The following is a 15518-nucleotide window of genomic DNA, read 5'->3' as shown; positions in this document are numbered from 1 at the left end:
CGAATTTCAAATCGATATTAGTTTCGTTGACGTTTTAAATTTGATTAAAACGAATTTCAACAATGATGTATGAATGAATGATAATGTTTCATAACTCAACAAATGTGTCATTTGCTGAACGAATTTCTTCTTATATAAATAACATATGCCAAACCCCAAAATAGCATGGCGTAAGAACTAGTGAGTACCATAATTAATGACAGTGTTGTCAATGTTTTGAAAAAGGGTAGCGGGTTAATTAATGACGTTATTGACTTATTGTCAGTACGAGATTAAAGAATGTGACAAGCGAATAAAACATTTTATTGTTATTGTAATTAAACATTTAATGACTACATTTAACAGACAATTAACGAAATCTTTAACAACTCGAGCATGAATATTATACATATCATAGATAATTAATATATATTTAATCTTAAAACACCAACATTAACAGACTAGCATGTGAAATGGTGCACACACATACATATCTAGAGGGAGAGGGAGAGGGAGAGGGAGAGGGAGAGGGAAGGTGGATCTTTCAACCAGTAATTCGACGTGGAGTTTAAGGAGACTCGTCAAGAAGATTGATGAGATATAGCGCATTGCTGGTGACTCTGGCCACGTTCGTGATCCTCCGACGCACGTCGGCGCGGACATTAACGTTGATCTCCTGAAATCCGTCGAGACAAGTGTCCTCATTCGTCAAGGCGGCGCTGACCCACGTCTCGGCATTGCTCATCTGCCACCGGAAATCCCCTCCGCGGCGGAGGTGCTGCAGATCCGAGAGTGTGCTGCTCAGTTCATCCATGGCGTCCCCCATTTGCTCCACGCAATCGCTCAAGGCTCCCCGTGCCCTCCGGCCGCGAACCGGCAGCTGGGAGAGGAACGATGAGCCTCTGCGCACGTGTGCGAGGCTGACCCTGACCGCGAGCTGAGCTAAGTCGCGAGGTGTGCTGGCGGAGCTTCCGTACGTCGAGAGTGTTCTGAGGCAGATGTTTGGGTAGCTTGCGTGGACGCAGGAGGAGCGAACTAGATCGTGCCTGTAGGCGGTGTGGGACGAAGTTGTTTTGAGTAGCAACATGAAGAGAAAAAGGGGCAGAAAAAATTGGAGGCCCTTTGCCATTACGGTTCCGGTGAGCAATGCGTCCGTTTGTGGTTGCGCTCGCGGTGGTTATACGGCGGCGGCGGCGGCGGGCACTGTTTGTTTGTGTGGCGATGGCGATCGGGACAGTGTGCGAGTGAACTGCTAGGTAAGAGATTTTTTTATAGGGGTGGGAGACATTAAAGTGGCCCAATTTAATTAATGACAGGACAAAGTTTTAGTTGGATTAATATGAATTTATACCAAAATATGGTCCATCTATCTATGCTAGCTACACCTAATACTTTTATGTTTTAATCAGATTTAAAAGCTTAAATCGAACTTAAAAAAAATTGTTATGAGGTCATAGATTATTGACTAAATCTAACAAAAATAAATAAATTATGTCGGTTGTATCAATAAATTATATAACTTAAAATTTTGGAATGTAATAGTAAATTAATTAATATGTATGCAAATATTTATGTTTCACTTGTGTAATTTAAATTAATTTTATCCACGAAACTTGCTAAATTGGTCATCGATTTAACAAATTCATAACTGGTGTTTTAAAAAGTATATGGGAATTTATATTTATTAAAGTAGCTATATAAGCAAAAAAATTCCTTAGAAATAGACTTGTCAAATTGGGTCAGGCTCGTCGAACCGGCCCGCCGCGCTATAAAAATTGAGCGGGTTGGGTTGATAAAATAGTAGACCATTTGGAGGCGGGTCAAATGGGCTGAGCCCGTTTGGGTTGCGGGCCCAGATGGGTCAGCCCAAACGGGGCGGGTTGGCCAGCCAAATTAGGGTATAATTTTATTTTTTTTATATTTTTAAGTTTTAAGTTTTATATAAAAATTGGAATAAGTCTCATGCTCCTCCATCACTCTCTTATCTTATTTTTCTCCTTGGCATCGCGTCCGTCACTCAGTCTGGTCAAATTTGAATCTCTGTAAATTTTATTCATGAATCTTAAAGGGAAGAAATTTCCGTAAATTTTATTCATGAATCTTAAAATAATTTTTATGCATAACAGTTGTTTGTGAACCCAAGAGCGGTTTTATTTGAAGTCCGACGAGTTGTAGTGAAATTTTGTGGATTCGACGGAGGTTTTATAATTATGTGTATTGTTGAACACATAATATTTTCTAAAATTTACAACCTTCTCTTTTCTCGACCTTTTGTTCTCTTCCATGCCTCAATCTTCATGTTTGGTTTAAGCACTTTACTTTTTATGGATTATGTTGATGCTTTCTTAATTTCTCTTATTTCAATATTTTTAAGTATTTTATGAAATTATTTGACTAAAATATATTTTTCTTCTATGTTTACTGCGATATTGTTTAGTATTTTTTTCTTAAAAAAATAAATTGGTTAAAAATAAGCGGGTCAGCCCGTCTAACCCGCGACCCAAAGTGAGTTGGACTGAGTTGACCATTTAGAGACCCGCAAAAATGGCGGACCGCCCCGCCTCACACCGTCCCTCCGTCAGTTTTGACATGTCTACTTAGAAGTTCTCAATATCAATTTTAATAATTAAAAGAAAATTATAATACTGAAACATTGGTTTGCGTGAAATAATAGTGAATAAAATGATTAACAAAAAATTTAAATTTGTATAAAATCTAAAAGTCAGTTCATGATTAAGAAAAAGTGAAGTTCCTGACTTTGAAATTTTTGGCCACGTTTTGTGGGATAACGATTGTTTTGCATATGTATTTGTGTGTACATATATAGACAACTACACTAAAATATTTAATTTTATAATTATAATTATTTTTATTAATTTATTAAAAAAATTTTCAAGTCATTTCATATTTTACATAGAAAAAATCTAAACAAAATTTTTGTTTTAAATCGAACAACTCTTTTAAATTTAAAATAATTTCGTGTTAAATTTTTAATATTATTTGATCAAATTAAAAATAATAATAACATATACTATTTTTTTACTAATATTAAAATAGCTATAGGTAAGTGTTTCTTTAATCATAACATGGACTCAACCTGTATATCCATATATTTTTTAAAGTTTAAAAAGTGCACATCACACCACACTTTAGAGCATAAATCCCGGAGGTGAATGTCATGTGAGAGTAGTTGTGGACATAGACATGAAGTCTTGAATAAAAGAATATTTTTTAAAGAACATTTTTGATTGGACAGTTTCTTTATCCAAAAAAAAAAATTTAAGCATCAGGTTTTCATAGAGTTGGCATTGTAAAAATGGTGAATAAAACTACTATATAAAAAATTTTGATTTGTTAAATTATTAATTTGTGAGGGATTTAATTTTAATATCACTTTGGTGTAATTTGATTATACCGATAAGGGGTTGTGACTTAAATGTATAGTATATATTTGAAGTAGAGAAATTTCAAATTCACGAAATTCATAAACATCCAAATCTTCTATAATATTAATACTTATATAATCTTATCTTTTAAAATCTTTCAATCCTATATTTATCCACATTTTCAAATTCAATTACATTGTTACCTATATATTTAAATTTTTAGATGTATAAATCACCTCTAATAAAAAAATGACAAAAACTTGTGTGAGACGGTCTTACGGGTCGTATTTTGTGATAAAGATCTCGTATTTGGGTCATCCATGAAAAAATATTATTTTTTAATGGGAATATCGGTATAGTTGACCCGTTTCACAGATAAAGATTCGTGAGACCGTTTCACAAGAGATTTATCAAAAAAATATGGAGAAATTAGTATCGCTAGTTTCTTTAGTCGATTGCATATATGTTTACTAGATACAAGTTAACCGATACAATTACATTTGTCTCCGATGTCATTCTTTTCAACCGCAAAATCAATTGGTAAGAAGCAAATAAAATCGATGAGTTGTGATCACCAAAGCCAAATGAATTTGATAATGCAACTTTGATGTCCAAGCTTTCTTTCTTTGGTCCCACTAGCACATTCTTATCCTGCATTAAATGTCATCGTTTTAACCGTTATATATCGATAGATCATGTGTCCGAGTCCTACCGTTTCTGTGTTTTTTTTTATAAACAAAATAGCTTTCCCATGTCAGAATCAGATTAACTAGCTAGCATATGTTCATTCTTGGGCTCAAAGTCAAAGTTGCATTAAAGTGCAGGCCTAATTGATGAATAATGTCCATCTGTTTTTTTTCTTGTTTTATGACGTGGAAACTCCATGTCGATATCTTTCTGTGTGCACTAAATGAACTACATGACTAACGCAATAATCTAAAAACCACGTTAGTCGCATAAATTACATTGGACAAGTCATGTGTGACAAGCTCGTTCGATAAGGTGCTGATAGTGAGAATCGAACTTTTGACCATTGACCAAACGCTCACATACCCAACCAACTCGGACACGTGTTTACACTTACTCAATCGACGTTGATACGTATTTTCCTGATGCTTCGCTTCTATGAGGTATTAACATCAAAAGTAAATATGTGATCAAGTGGCGAACTTACTCGTTGCATATGAAAATACTGCCTTAAAAAAGTGGGGGGAAGAACAGCAGACCACATCATCGTCTGGGTTTTCAAGATTGAGATTTGGGTGCACCTACCCGGTCCGAAACCCCTTCGATAAGATAGGTTGAAACATTCAATTAGCAAACCAAAATTATTCACCCCCCTTAATGAATGAGAAAAGAGGGATCAACTTTCTTCCAGTGAACATGCACGGTACCTGCACAGTAGCAACAGCTTCCACAGCACCAGGTGCTCCCAGAAGGTGTCCTGTCATAGATTTCTTCGAGTTCATCTTCGACTGCACGACGAAAAGTTGGATTTTAGCCACATATAACAACAATTTTAGCAAACAACAAGATTCAGTTTGGCAAAAGGCTGAAATTTTGCGCTTTGGGAAGCTCTTTATTCTGCCCAAAATAATGCATTAATAGTGCTTGATACTCCTGGATATTACCATCTGGAGTGGATGTTGCATGTGCATTTACATAATTCACGTCTTTCTTAGATACACCCGAGTTTCGTAGAGCTTTCTCTATGCACAGAATGACATCAGTTCCTGCTCGGGGATAATATCAGAAATCATTTCAGTGGAAATCGTTAACTAATAAGAAGGGAGACATACCAGAACTAACATGGAACATCAGCATCATCGGAAACATCAAATCCAAATGATGACAATAAAAACTGTCTTGTTGTGGTGCCGAAAACAATGACACTTCCATTCTTGTTGATCTATTTGTTATTCGGAGTTACGGATGGAAAATGCTACTTCACTACAACTGACTTCTATGCTCCTCCAAATCATAACGAAATCATCACGGCCATAGAATCAGTTGTTATATCCAAACTTTCTAACTAAACACGTGAATACATGCAAAAAGGAAACCGTATCATCGCGACAGCCAACAATGAATCAAAACGATTCGATCATTATGTTCAAAGTAAAAAAGAGTTGCAAATTAAGTTTTTCAATGGTGTCCAGTTCAAATTAATTATTCCAATATCCTTCCTGGATTTCGATCTATACATGGTTAACGATTAACGACAGACACATGGTGTTCAGTGCTTTTTATTACCCATTAGATCATATAATAGTATACCATCTGGATGAGGCTTTGTTATGTGATAAGCATCAGTAGTGAAGCTTCCACCAAGAAACTCAACATAGATAGTTGCACCTCTGTTCTGCACACCCACAAAGAATTGGGAACATATCATCAATATTTTGAAAAAACATGAACTTTGAAACAACCCAAGTTTCAGGGTACATTGGCATGCTCAAGTTCTTCCAGAAGCAATACACCGGCCCCTTCTCCCATAACAAATCCTTTACGACTCTGTCAAATATCAAAATCTTGGGTTGGGGGGAGTGATACTTGAGATCCACGCATAAGTAGTTGTAACTAGCACGCTTTTAGTCGCTAGATTTATTAAGATTCGTTGTTTCGTGGTTTTATGCATTATCATAGTCCTACATTCTTCTAGGGTCGAGACATGAACAAATTAAACCACAGTTGATAAATCAAACAAAATTTAGAACTATGGTTTGATTATCGGAGTATCAAATTAAGATACATAAACCTGTTTATAGCATAACATGTGGAAAAACATAAGAATGGCATGCATGCCTTCATAACACACGAACATAGCATGCAAATGGAAAAAGTAAATGGCATGCATGCCTTCATAACACACGAACTTTATCTATCCTTATCTGCCTACGCCAGTGTGTACATTTAAGCAACGTTCTGATCTGTTTTTCAATCTGGGTACACCCAAACAACGAATGGATTTATGAAACTTGAAATGGCTGTGATGTGTATACAGAGTGTGAGCTTTAATGGTGGCGGGCTGAAAGGGACGTTTTCATTGAGAAGATCAAGAAACAGTGTTGTTTCAGATTATTCAAAAAATACAGTGCCGTATATCTATTTTATTTTATTAAAATTAAGAACATAATAATAACTATACAGAAGACATAACTTTTTTTTCTAAATTTATCCTTATATGATACTAATATTACACTTTTGTTTTTTGTTTTTTGTTTTTAAATTTCAACACACACCTTTATTTTTATTTATTTTTATTTCAAAAATTCAAATATCAATTTAGTCCTTCCATAATTTTTCAAATTTCATTTTAGTCTATCGTTAATAATAAAAAAAACTGTACACATATGTATCGCGTGTGCAGAATAACTAGTTCTAATAAAAAATTTCAAATTTTAGTGCTACACATTTTTCTCCCGCAAACTGTAAGTAAATTCCCATTTTTAAAATAATCTAGATAAAAACCATTAAAATATTTAAACTGTAAGTAACCATTTGGACATTCCTTTTGCTTCAGGGAAACTTAGAACCTCGGATAGCCTACTTGTAGATGCAATTGGTGCAAAAATGAGCTCTTGTCTGAGACATTCTTTATCATGTCCGGAAAATTTAAATGATTATCCAGATCTTATAAGTGGTATAAAGTTTTTGGTTATTAAAATAGATCTAAATTTATCTTTATCGTATGTCTGAGATATTTTTTGTCGTATATCTACCTTCTTTATCTAGATCTAAATTTAATGGTTAAGCTATCCTGGATTTCTTAAAATTTTAAATTTAAACTTCTTATGTCATACATCATATAGTTTCATTTTCTTTTTGAAGAAAATATTTAATGCATTAATATAAATCTCAAAAAGTGAATCTTAAATAAATAATCAAATTGCTAATAATCATATATTTTTTATATTAATTTTAACTAGTACGGCAACTGTGCACAAGGTGTTTTCAATAAAATGAGTGATGATTGGATTAATGACGACTTTGTTGTATATGTAAAAAAGTAAATATTTCTAATAGTTGACAATAAAACTATTATACAAAAGTTTCAAACATGAAGACTCGAAAAGACCAATGGTAATATAATTATTTTGTGATGCTTAATGATTATTTTATTATAAAATTCATTTTTTTTATTAATTATAGTATAATTTTACTTACACTGAACCAAGATCATAACTCCACTTCTTGTGCGGTTGATAGCACAATTACAACATTAGAAAATTATGTTATCAGAAGAAATCCTTAAAAGTTTCACATAGTTTCCTTTTATTCATTATGCAAGACATAGTCAATTAGTGTTTATTTATAATATATTTTCTTTTTTGGTTTTGGAATTAATTGAATTTTTTTAAAAATGAAATAACTATTTAATAGTATAACACAAAGTTATTGATTTGAATTTCCCATTTTTTGGACCTTGTTGTACTGATTTTCAATTCAAATGAACTCAAAATATGAATTTAGGGTGGTATAGCATACCGTAATGAACATCTTATATCGTATATCGTATCGAAAAATACGATATAAGAAAATTCATACCGATACTGTACTGAAATTGTACGATATACCGAGATTTCGGTACGTTATCGGTATATATCGTTTTATACCGAAAAAACCTTACATTTTAAATTATTTATAAATTTATTGTTTTAAAATATTATATTTTAAAATTTTTGTATATTTTTTCGGTATTTCGGCATATCGGTATATACCGAAATTTTCAAATTGCATATCGTTACCGTAACAAAAAATTCGGTATTATTACCGCACCGTACCGAAGTCTTCGGTATACCGAAAATTCGGTAAATTCGACATTTTTTAGATACGATAATCTCGATATACCGAAAATTCGATATTTTTTCTCACCACTAAATATGATGGTATTATTCGTATAAACGTTGGGGAAATGGGTGCTATTTTGTTCCAAAAAATCGCGTCCCCGTTGGTGCAAAGGCCTCACTGGTGTTAGTCAAATTTTTTTTGGTTAATATAGATTTCTCTAGAAGGGTGCATGTGTCATTTATTATATTTTAAATTTTATATAATAGTTAGTAATACAATAAACTTTAAACTTATGGGTAAAATATATGATAGCATTTTAGTTAAAGAGAATTAAATAAATTTATGTGGGATTTGTTAGATATATGAATAGATATAATTAATTGACCATTATAGATTAGTGTCAAAAAATTGTATTAAAATGTTTTTGTCAATATACTTTGAAGAATCAAAATCAATGCTCATTACTTCCCACTAGGCGAGAGGTGCACCTAACCCACCTACCCACAACTCAATCACGGTGTTCAGCTGACTTGCACTGAGAGACCCCTGTTGTATTGGAATTAGGCCCAACCCAAATAGTAGGTTCAAATCTTTCTCCCTTAGTTGACTATATGTAATTCTACTTCCCTGATAAATTCTTTGATTCGTTCGAGCGACGGCTTGTGGGGCAGGAGCACCTGGCCGAGCCTTGCTCATAACATTTTGAAGTCTGTCAACACGAGACGTCTCTTCCATATGCTCTTCAAGACATGTGAGATCTATACAATCCTGCACCCCCTGCGGGGAGTGATGAAGGGGGAATTGCATTCTATTCTTGCAGCCTATTCTAACAACATTCGAGTTCATTCTCGATAGCCAGATAGAGAAGTTCGAAGGGGAAGGAAGACTAAACCTAGTGCCAACGCCTAGGCAGTGACTCTTCCATGTCATATAGTCTTCCAGTTGAGATTTACGGTTCCGAGTTAGATTCTAATTGCGAGAAGGAGGAACTGAACTCTGATTGTGATGGCGACTTCCTAATAAGAATGGAGAATAAGGTAGGAATGGAAAGCTCCTAGTGTATTTTCGATATGGAATTGCGTCGCGGGTGTTAAATTGTATAAAGACTCCATTGAAGAATGAGAAAGCTTCATTACAGTAGGAAAATTATTGAAGAATTACACTTAGAAAGAAGGTAGAAGACGCCTATTTATACTGAGCTAAGAAAGGAAAGTTGCAATTCTATTAAAAGCATGTTTTGTATATCTTTTATCTATCAACACTCCCCTTCAAGATTGGTGTAGGCTGAAAACACCAATCTTGGACAGTAGATAAGAATGTTGTTCCCGACTCAGTCCCTTAGTGAAGATATCGGCAAGCTGTTCTGTGGTAGAAATGTGCGCGGTTTTGATCACTCCATTTTTTATCTTCTCCCTAATCAAGTGGCAATCAATTTCGATGTGCTTTGTACGTTCATGATACAAGGGATTCGCGGCAATGTGCAGCGCTGCTTGGTTGTCACAGAACAATGTTGGGGTTGCAAATAATGTTACTCCCATATCTGTTAACAACCCGATTATCCATGTAATCTCACATGTGGTGCTTGCCATTGCTCGATATTCCGCTTCGGCAGAGGAGCGTGACACTGTGTTTTGTTTCTTAGATTTCCAGGAGATCAAAGAATCTCCAAACTTGACACAATAACCGGTGATTGAACGGCGTGTGATTGGGCATGCCGCCCAATTAGAATCACAATAAGCATGTAGGGAAAAATCATTATTGTTAGACAACAAAATGCCCAACCCTGGTGCAGATTTCAAGTAGCGTAGGACGCGTACTGCAGAATCCATATGAGATCTCTTTGGTGCATGCATAAACTGGCTAAGAACTTGTACCGCATAACAGATATCCGGCCTCGTAATTGTAAGATAAATGAGTCTACCAACTAGTCTTTTATAAGCATCAGGATTGGACAACAAATCATCATTGACAATGGAAGAAGAATTTCGCTGACTCAACTTATCAAGCTCATGACTTGTCAACTTTTGGTGCTGAGCAACAAGAGTATCACAAGGTTTGGCTCCTGTCAAACCAGAGTCAGCCAGCAATTCTAACACATATTTTCGTTGGTTAAGATAAATTCCTGCTTTGGACCGGGCAACTTCAATCCCGAGAAAATATCGTAATGAACCAAGATCTTTAATGTGAATGTGAGAATGTAAGAAATCCTTGAGATCAGAAATAGCCTGCTCACTACTCCCAGTAACTATAATGTCATCGACGTAGACCAATAATAACGTGATATGAGTAGAATCACGCTTAGTCAAAAAAGAATGATCATTAACCGATTGAACAAAACCTGCTAGCTTCATAACACTAGAAAATTTGGTGTTCCATTGCCGAGAAGCCTGCTTAAGACCGTATAGTGATTTAAGCAACCGAAATACACGTCGCTCCCCTTGAAGAAGATGCCCAGGTGGTACTTGCATATACACCTCTTCATCCAAATCTCCTTGAAGAAAAGCATTTGTTACATCCATTTGGTAAAGAGGCCACCGTTTTGCAGCTGCAACACTTATTAAACAACGTATGGTGACAATCTTGGCCGTAGGGGAGAAGGTATCATGATAATCTATCCCTTCTCGTTGTGTGTATCCTTTGGCTACAAGACGAGCCTTAAAGCGATCGACAGTCCCATCCGGATGTCGTTTGATCTTATATACCCACCTACAACCAATATCCCTTTTTCCAGTCGGCAACTGAACCAACTCCCAAGTATGGTTCGACTCTAAGGCATCGAGTTCTAAATCCATTGCTGCCTTCCATCTAGTGTCTAAGACAGCCTCATGATAAGAACTAGGCTCCCTGTCAGAAGAGATGCACGCCAGAAATTTTTGATGAGGCTGGGAGAATTTAGAATAGGCCAGATAATGACTGAGGGGATATTTGGAGGTAGCTAGATTACTGTGGGATAATGTAGGACAAGAGTAGTCTTTGGTCCATACATGACGTGTTGATACACGCACGGGCCTTCTTTGTGGCTGTGAAACCGTAGAAACAAGATGTTGTGCTGGAGGAATAATAGGATCAGAATTAGGGGATGCATCTCCAACAAAATCTGATGCAATTGGGTAAGGCTCAGAAGTTGTGTTTGAAGGAAAGATAGGTAAAGGCGGATCTGTTGTGGCAAAAGGGAAGATATCTTCATGGAAAATGAGATCTCTTGAAACAAAAAACTTTCCAACATCAAGACTCGTGACCTTGTACCCTTTTTGAGTGTTTGAGTAACCCAAAAATACACAAGCATTTGCTCGAGCAGCAAACTTATCTCTAGGAGTTAAAGAGGTGGCATAACATAGGCAACCAAAGACACGAATATGATCAAAAGATGGAGTTTTATGGAACAACATTTCAGACGGTGTCTTATTCTGAATCAATGGGCTAGGGGTACGATTAATGAGATAGCACGAAGTCAAGACACACTCTCCCCAGAATTTTAGTGGTAATGAGGACTGAAAACGCAGGGCCCGGGCTACGTCAAGTATGTGCCTATGCTTGCGCTCAACAACTCCGTTTTGTTGTGGAGTATATGGACATAAACTTTGATGTATTATCCCTAAGGATTTGAACAATGCGGTGCATTCACTTTTGAAGAAATCACTCACGTTGTCTGTTCGGATGGTTCTTATAATGGCAGAAAATTGAGTATGAACCATCTGGAAAAAAACTTTAAGAATTTGCAAGACCTCAACTTTAAAATGCATGAGGTAAACCCAAGTTGCTTTGGAAAAATCATCCACTACCGTAAGAAAGTATTTCTCACCGTTATGTGTCGGTGTATGAAAGGGACCCCAGATGTCCACATGAATTAGATCAAAACAGCAAGAAGTTTTAGATGAACTCATTGAAGGGAATTGAAGTCTCGTTTGTTTAGACATGGGACAAATTGAGCAATGAGGAAGAGTTACAGATTTATGCATAAATGGTAACAACTTCATTCTAGAGATAGACATGTGTCCTAAACGTTTATGCCAAACAAAATTTTCATCCGAAACACTGATCACTGAACCTTTATTACAAACAGAGTTACTACAAACAGAATTAAGAGATTGGGTAGAAGGTACTAGACTGAGATTTGAGCTTGAAAAGAATCTGGTGTCAAGATGATAAAGGCCATTGAATTCTTTACCAATCCCCATTAATCTCCCAGTCTTGAGGTCCTGAAACAAACAAAAGTGTGGGTAAAATGTAACAAAACAATGGTGATCCTTGGTAAACTTGGATATGGAAAGTAGGTTGAAGTTAAAGTCTGGCATATGTAATACATGGTCAAGGGTGATGGAATTATGAAAGTAAAACAGACCCTATCCTACTGACAGGAGCCTTGCTACCATTCGGAAGTCTTACAGACCTAGAAGAAGTCGCTATAGATTCAGAATTACGCAATATACTAGAACCTCCAACAATATGCGCATTGGCACCACTATCAATTATCCACTGGGATGCCAGACTCGAATTAGGGGGTATACCTGCCATGTTCACAACTGGTTCAGCTGGAGATTGGACTTTGTATGTTCCCAGCATCTTTATAATTTCGGCATATTGGGCTGGTGTGAAGATAGAAGCAGGGGTAGTACTAATGGCTTCTGTGTTAATGCTGGGTGAGGTTTCTGTGAGTACACTATCTGTTAAGTTCGCATACGGCTTCTGATTTCTAGGAACATCCTTGTATACTCTTCCATTTTGTCCTTTCCTACCATTGTTAACTTTGTACAGCTTGTGACCAGGGGGATATCCAACAAGTTTGTAACAAAATTCCTTCGTGTGACCATTCCAGTGACAATAATCACAAGTTAATGTGTCTCTTTTTTGATTATTCAGTTTGCCTTGTACAGAGAAAAGAGCTGTTGAAGGCAATTCAACCGTAGATAGTGACCTATGTGATTCTTCTTGAGATATAATCGAGAATGCTTGTCCTACAGATGGCAGAGGGCTCATGATCAAAATTTGGTTCCGAACTTGGGCATAACTTTCATTGAGTCCCATCAAAAATTGCAGAAGCTTTTGTTGCTGATCATGCGCAATGTATTGTCTCGCAGTATCACACTCACATGACGGAAGCACAACCAAAGACGAATATTCATCCCATAGCTGCTTCAATCGACAATAGTAGCTCGATACAGTGTTGCTAGCCTGCGTCAACCGTCCAATCTCTCGGTGCAGAGCAAAAATTCGTGAACCATTAATGTTATCGTATTGATCCTTGAGATCTTTCCAAACATTAGATGCATCAATTGCGTAAACAATTCCCCCAAAAATCTCCTTCGAAACTGAATTCATGATCCACGATAACACCAACGCGTTGCATCTCTCCCATTGATGCAAAGTTGATTGTTCAAGAGTAGGTTTCGTGCACGTACCGTCGATGAATCCAGTTTTATTTTTAGCACGCAATGCGATGAGCATTGCTCGGCTCCACACTCCATAATTGTCGGCGCCTGTCAAGTGATCATTAACGAGGCACATACCAGGAGTGTCCGACGGGTGAATGTAGAGAGGATCGTTGAAGCTAATGTTAACCGCCATTGAAGATTTTTGCAGATCAACCGAGCTCAATTGAAGTTCCGAGCAAGAGAATCAACAATCCTGGTGCACAGATTCTCAAATCTGAACGACGCAGAGCAAGATTCAAAAAAAATGAAAGAAATTCGAGACGGATCAAAATTTCCAGCTCTGATACCATGTTAAATTGTATAAAGACTCCATTGAAGAATGAGAAAGCTTCATTACAGTAGGAAAATTATTGAAGAATTACACTTAGAAAGAAGGTAGAAGACGCCTATTTATACTGAGCTAAGAAAGGAAAGTTGCAATTCTATTAAAAGCGTGTTTTGTATATCCTTTATCTATCAACAGCGGGGTATCACAGACAAACGGCCCCTTCTCCTTTCCAGAAGTGCAGCCCAGAAGACTCATTCGTTCTACTTCCTTTTCGTTGAGCTATTGACTCATGCCTGGATTTTTAGAGAATTTCTTTAAAATAATATATACTTCACGTGTTAATTGTTATATGCAATTTATATCCAAATGTTTTATTATGATTTGGAAAAAAGATTGAAATAAAGCCAAAAGACAAATCCACATAGGAGATAAACGCAGAAAGAACATTGGGCACTCTTTCAACGAGTTTCGTATGCTTTGAAGAGATTTTCTTTAAGGTCTTATCTTTTAAATCGAAGAAAACTGAAAATCTTGAGCATGTCAGAAAATATGATACAAAATTATGTCTTTCGGACTTTGTTTATAAGTATTTTCTTTTGATTCTTATTGGAAATATTTGAACCTCTCGTATGATTTGTATTCTGAAAGTTTTTCCCCTCTTGGTTTTGGAATGCCTCAAGATTCAAATTTTCACATAATGCATACCTTGTAAATCGCAATCTTTGAGAATTATTGCTACCCAGAATTCCTCTTTTGTTTTCCGAAAAATTCCTGGTCTGTTTGCTGAAAACAATATGCGAGAAAATCTTGGCACACTTGATCTGAATAATTTTGTTATCTTTTTTGTTTGAACCAGTTTTTTGTTTCCTTTTAGTATTTCTTTTCTTTCGGTATAGTTTGAAACACAATTGACCTGCACTGTGAATATCTGTTAGTATTTAAATTATATTTTGTATTTGTTTTGTTAATTTTCATTCTGAATTATGATGAGAAAAAGAAATTTTGAATCTGGAAGCTCAAAGGAAAAATAAAGACAGACAAGAGATTCTAACATAATCTCTTGTTGGATCCATGGAAAGTTTACATAAAACATGTTTCCGTAGTTGAAGATTTGACTACTATCATAAATTCGGATTTGAACGATGTCGTGGTATCTAATCATTACTGAGTGTCCATGATCAAAATTTGAATTCTGAGAATGTAATTATAGATCAAATTCTGATTGAGAATATAAATTTGAATGATGAGATTCAGGTAAATAATAAGCTTGAAGGGGCTGAAATTGAAGAAAATAATACTAATGGAATATATGATGTAAATGATGCTGAAAACTTGAATGGAAATATAGAGATATGAGTAGTGGAGAATTAGATGATTTGTTCGATATGAGAAATTAGGAAAACCTCAAAGAAAGATTTATTTGTTAATAAAGAAGTCCAAAAAGAGTTATGGATTTCGTGTATTCGGTTAATGACTAAGGTAGAAGCTTCAATGATAAACATTACGGTCGATATTTGTCAAATGGAGAAAAAGTTGGGAAAGCAGTCTTCATAGCATAAAAGCTGTAAGATTTCAAGCTCCTCAGATAAGAGATGCACTAATTTAGTAGATAGAACATATTGGTGATGCAACAAAAGTGAGTGATGCTAGATCTTTAGTAAA

The 15518-nt window shown here is 35.8% G+C and overlaps 1 protein-coding gene and 1 long non-coding RNA gene across 2 annotated transcripts; both read right to left on the bottom strand.

The window, feature by feature from the left end:
- Positions 1–280: 280 nt before the first annotated feature.
- Positions 281–1250, bottom strand: LOC140984629 (pectinesterase inhibitor 3-like). Its single transcript, XM_073452183.1, has one exon. The coding sequence runs from the start codon at positions 1106–1108 to the stop codon at positions 548–550; it is 561 nt and encodes a 186-aa protein (XP_073308284.1). The 5' UTR covers positions 1109–1250; the 3' UTR covers positions 281–547.
- A 3277-nt stretch (positions 1251–4527) lies between these two features.
- On the bottom strand, positions 4528–6075 carry LOC140961489 (uncharacterized). Its single transcript, XR_012172364.1, has 4 exons — positions 5643–6075; positions 5165–5336; positions 4760–5074; positions 4528–4651 (listed from the first exon to the last, which is right to left on the bottom strand). It is a non-coding gene; the product is annotated as an uncharacterized lncRNA (long non-coding RNA).
- Positions 6076–15518: the final 9443 nt, after the last annotated feature.

Source organism: Primulina huaijiensis, chromosome 1 (genome assembly GCF_012295235.1).
Source record: "Primulina huaijiensis isolate GDHJ02 chromosome 1, ASM1229523v2, whole genome shotgun sequence".
Taxonomy (NCBI): Eukaryota; Viridiplantae; Streptophyta; class Magnoliopsida; order Lamiales; family Gesneriaceae; genus Primulina; species Primulina huaijiensis.
The sequence above is the reverse complement of the archived record's forward strand: the minus strand, read 5'-3'. Positions and strand labels throughout refer to the sequence as shown.

Coding starts and splice junctions, on each gene's coding strand:
- LOC140984629 (XM_073452183.1), bottom strand. CDS start 1,108: ATGGCAAAGGGCCTCCAATTTTTTCTGCCCCTTTTTCTCTTCATGTTG.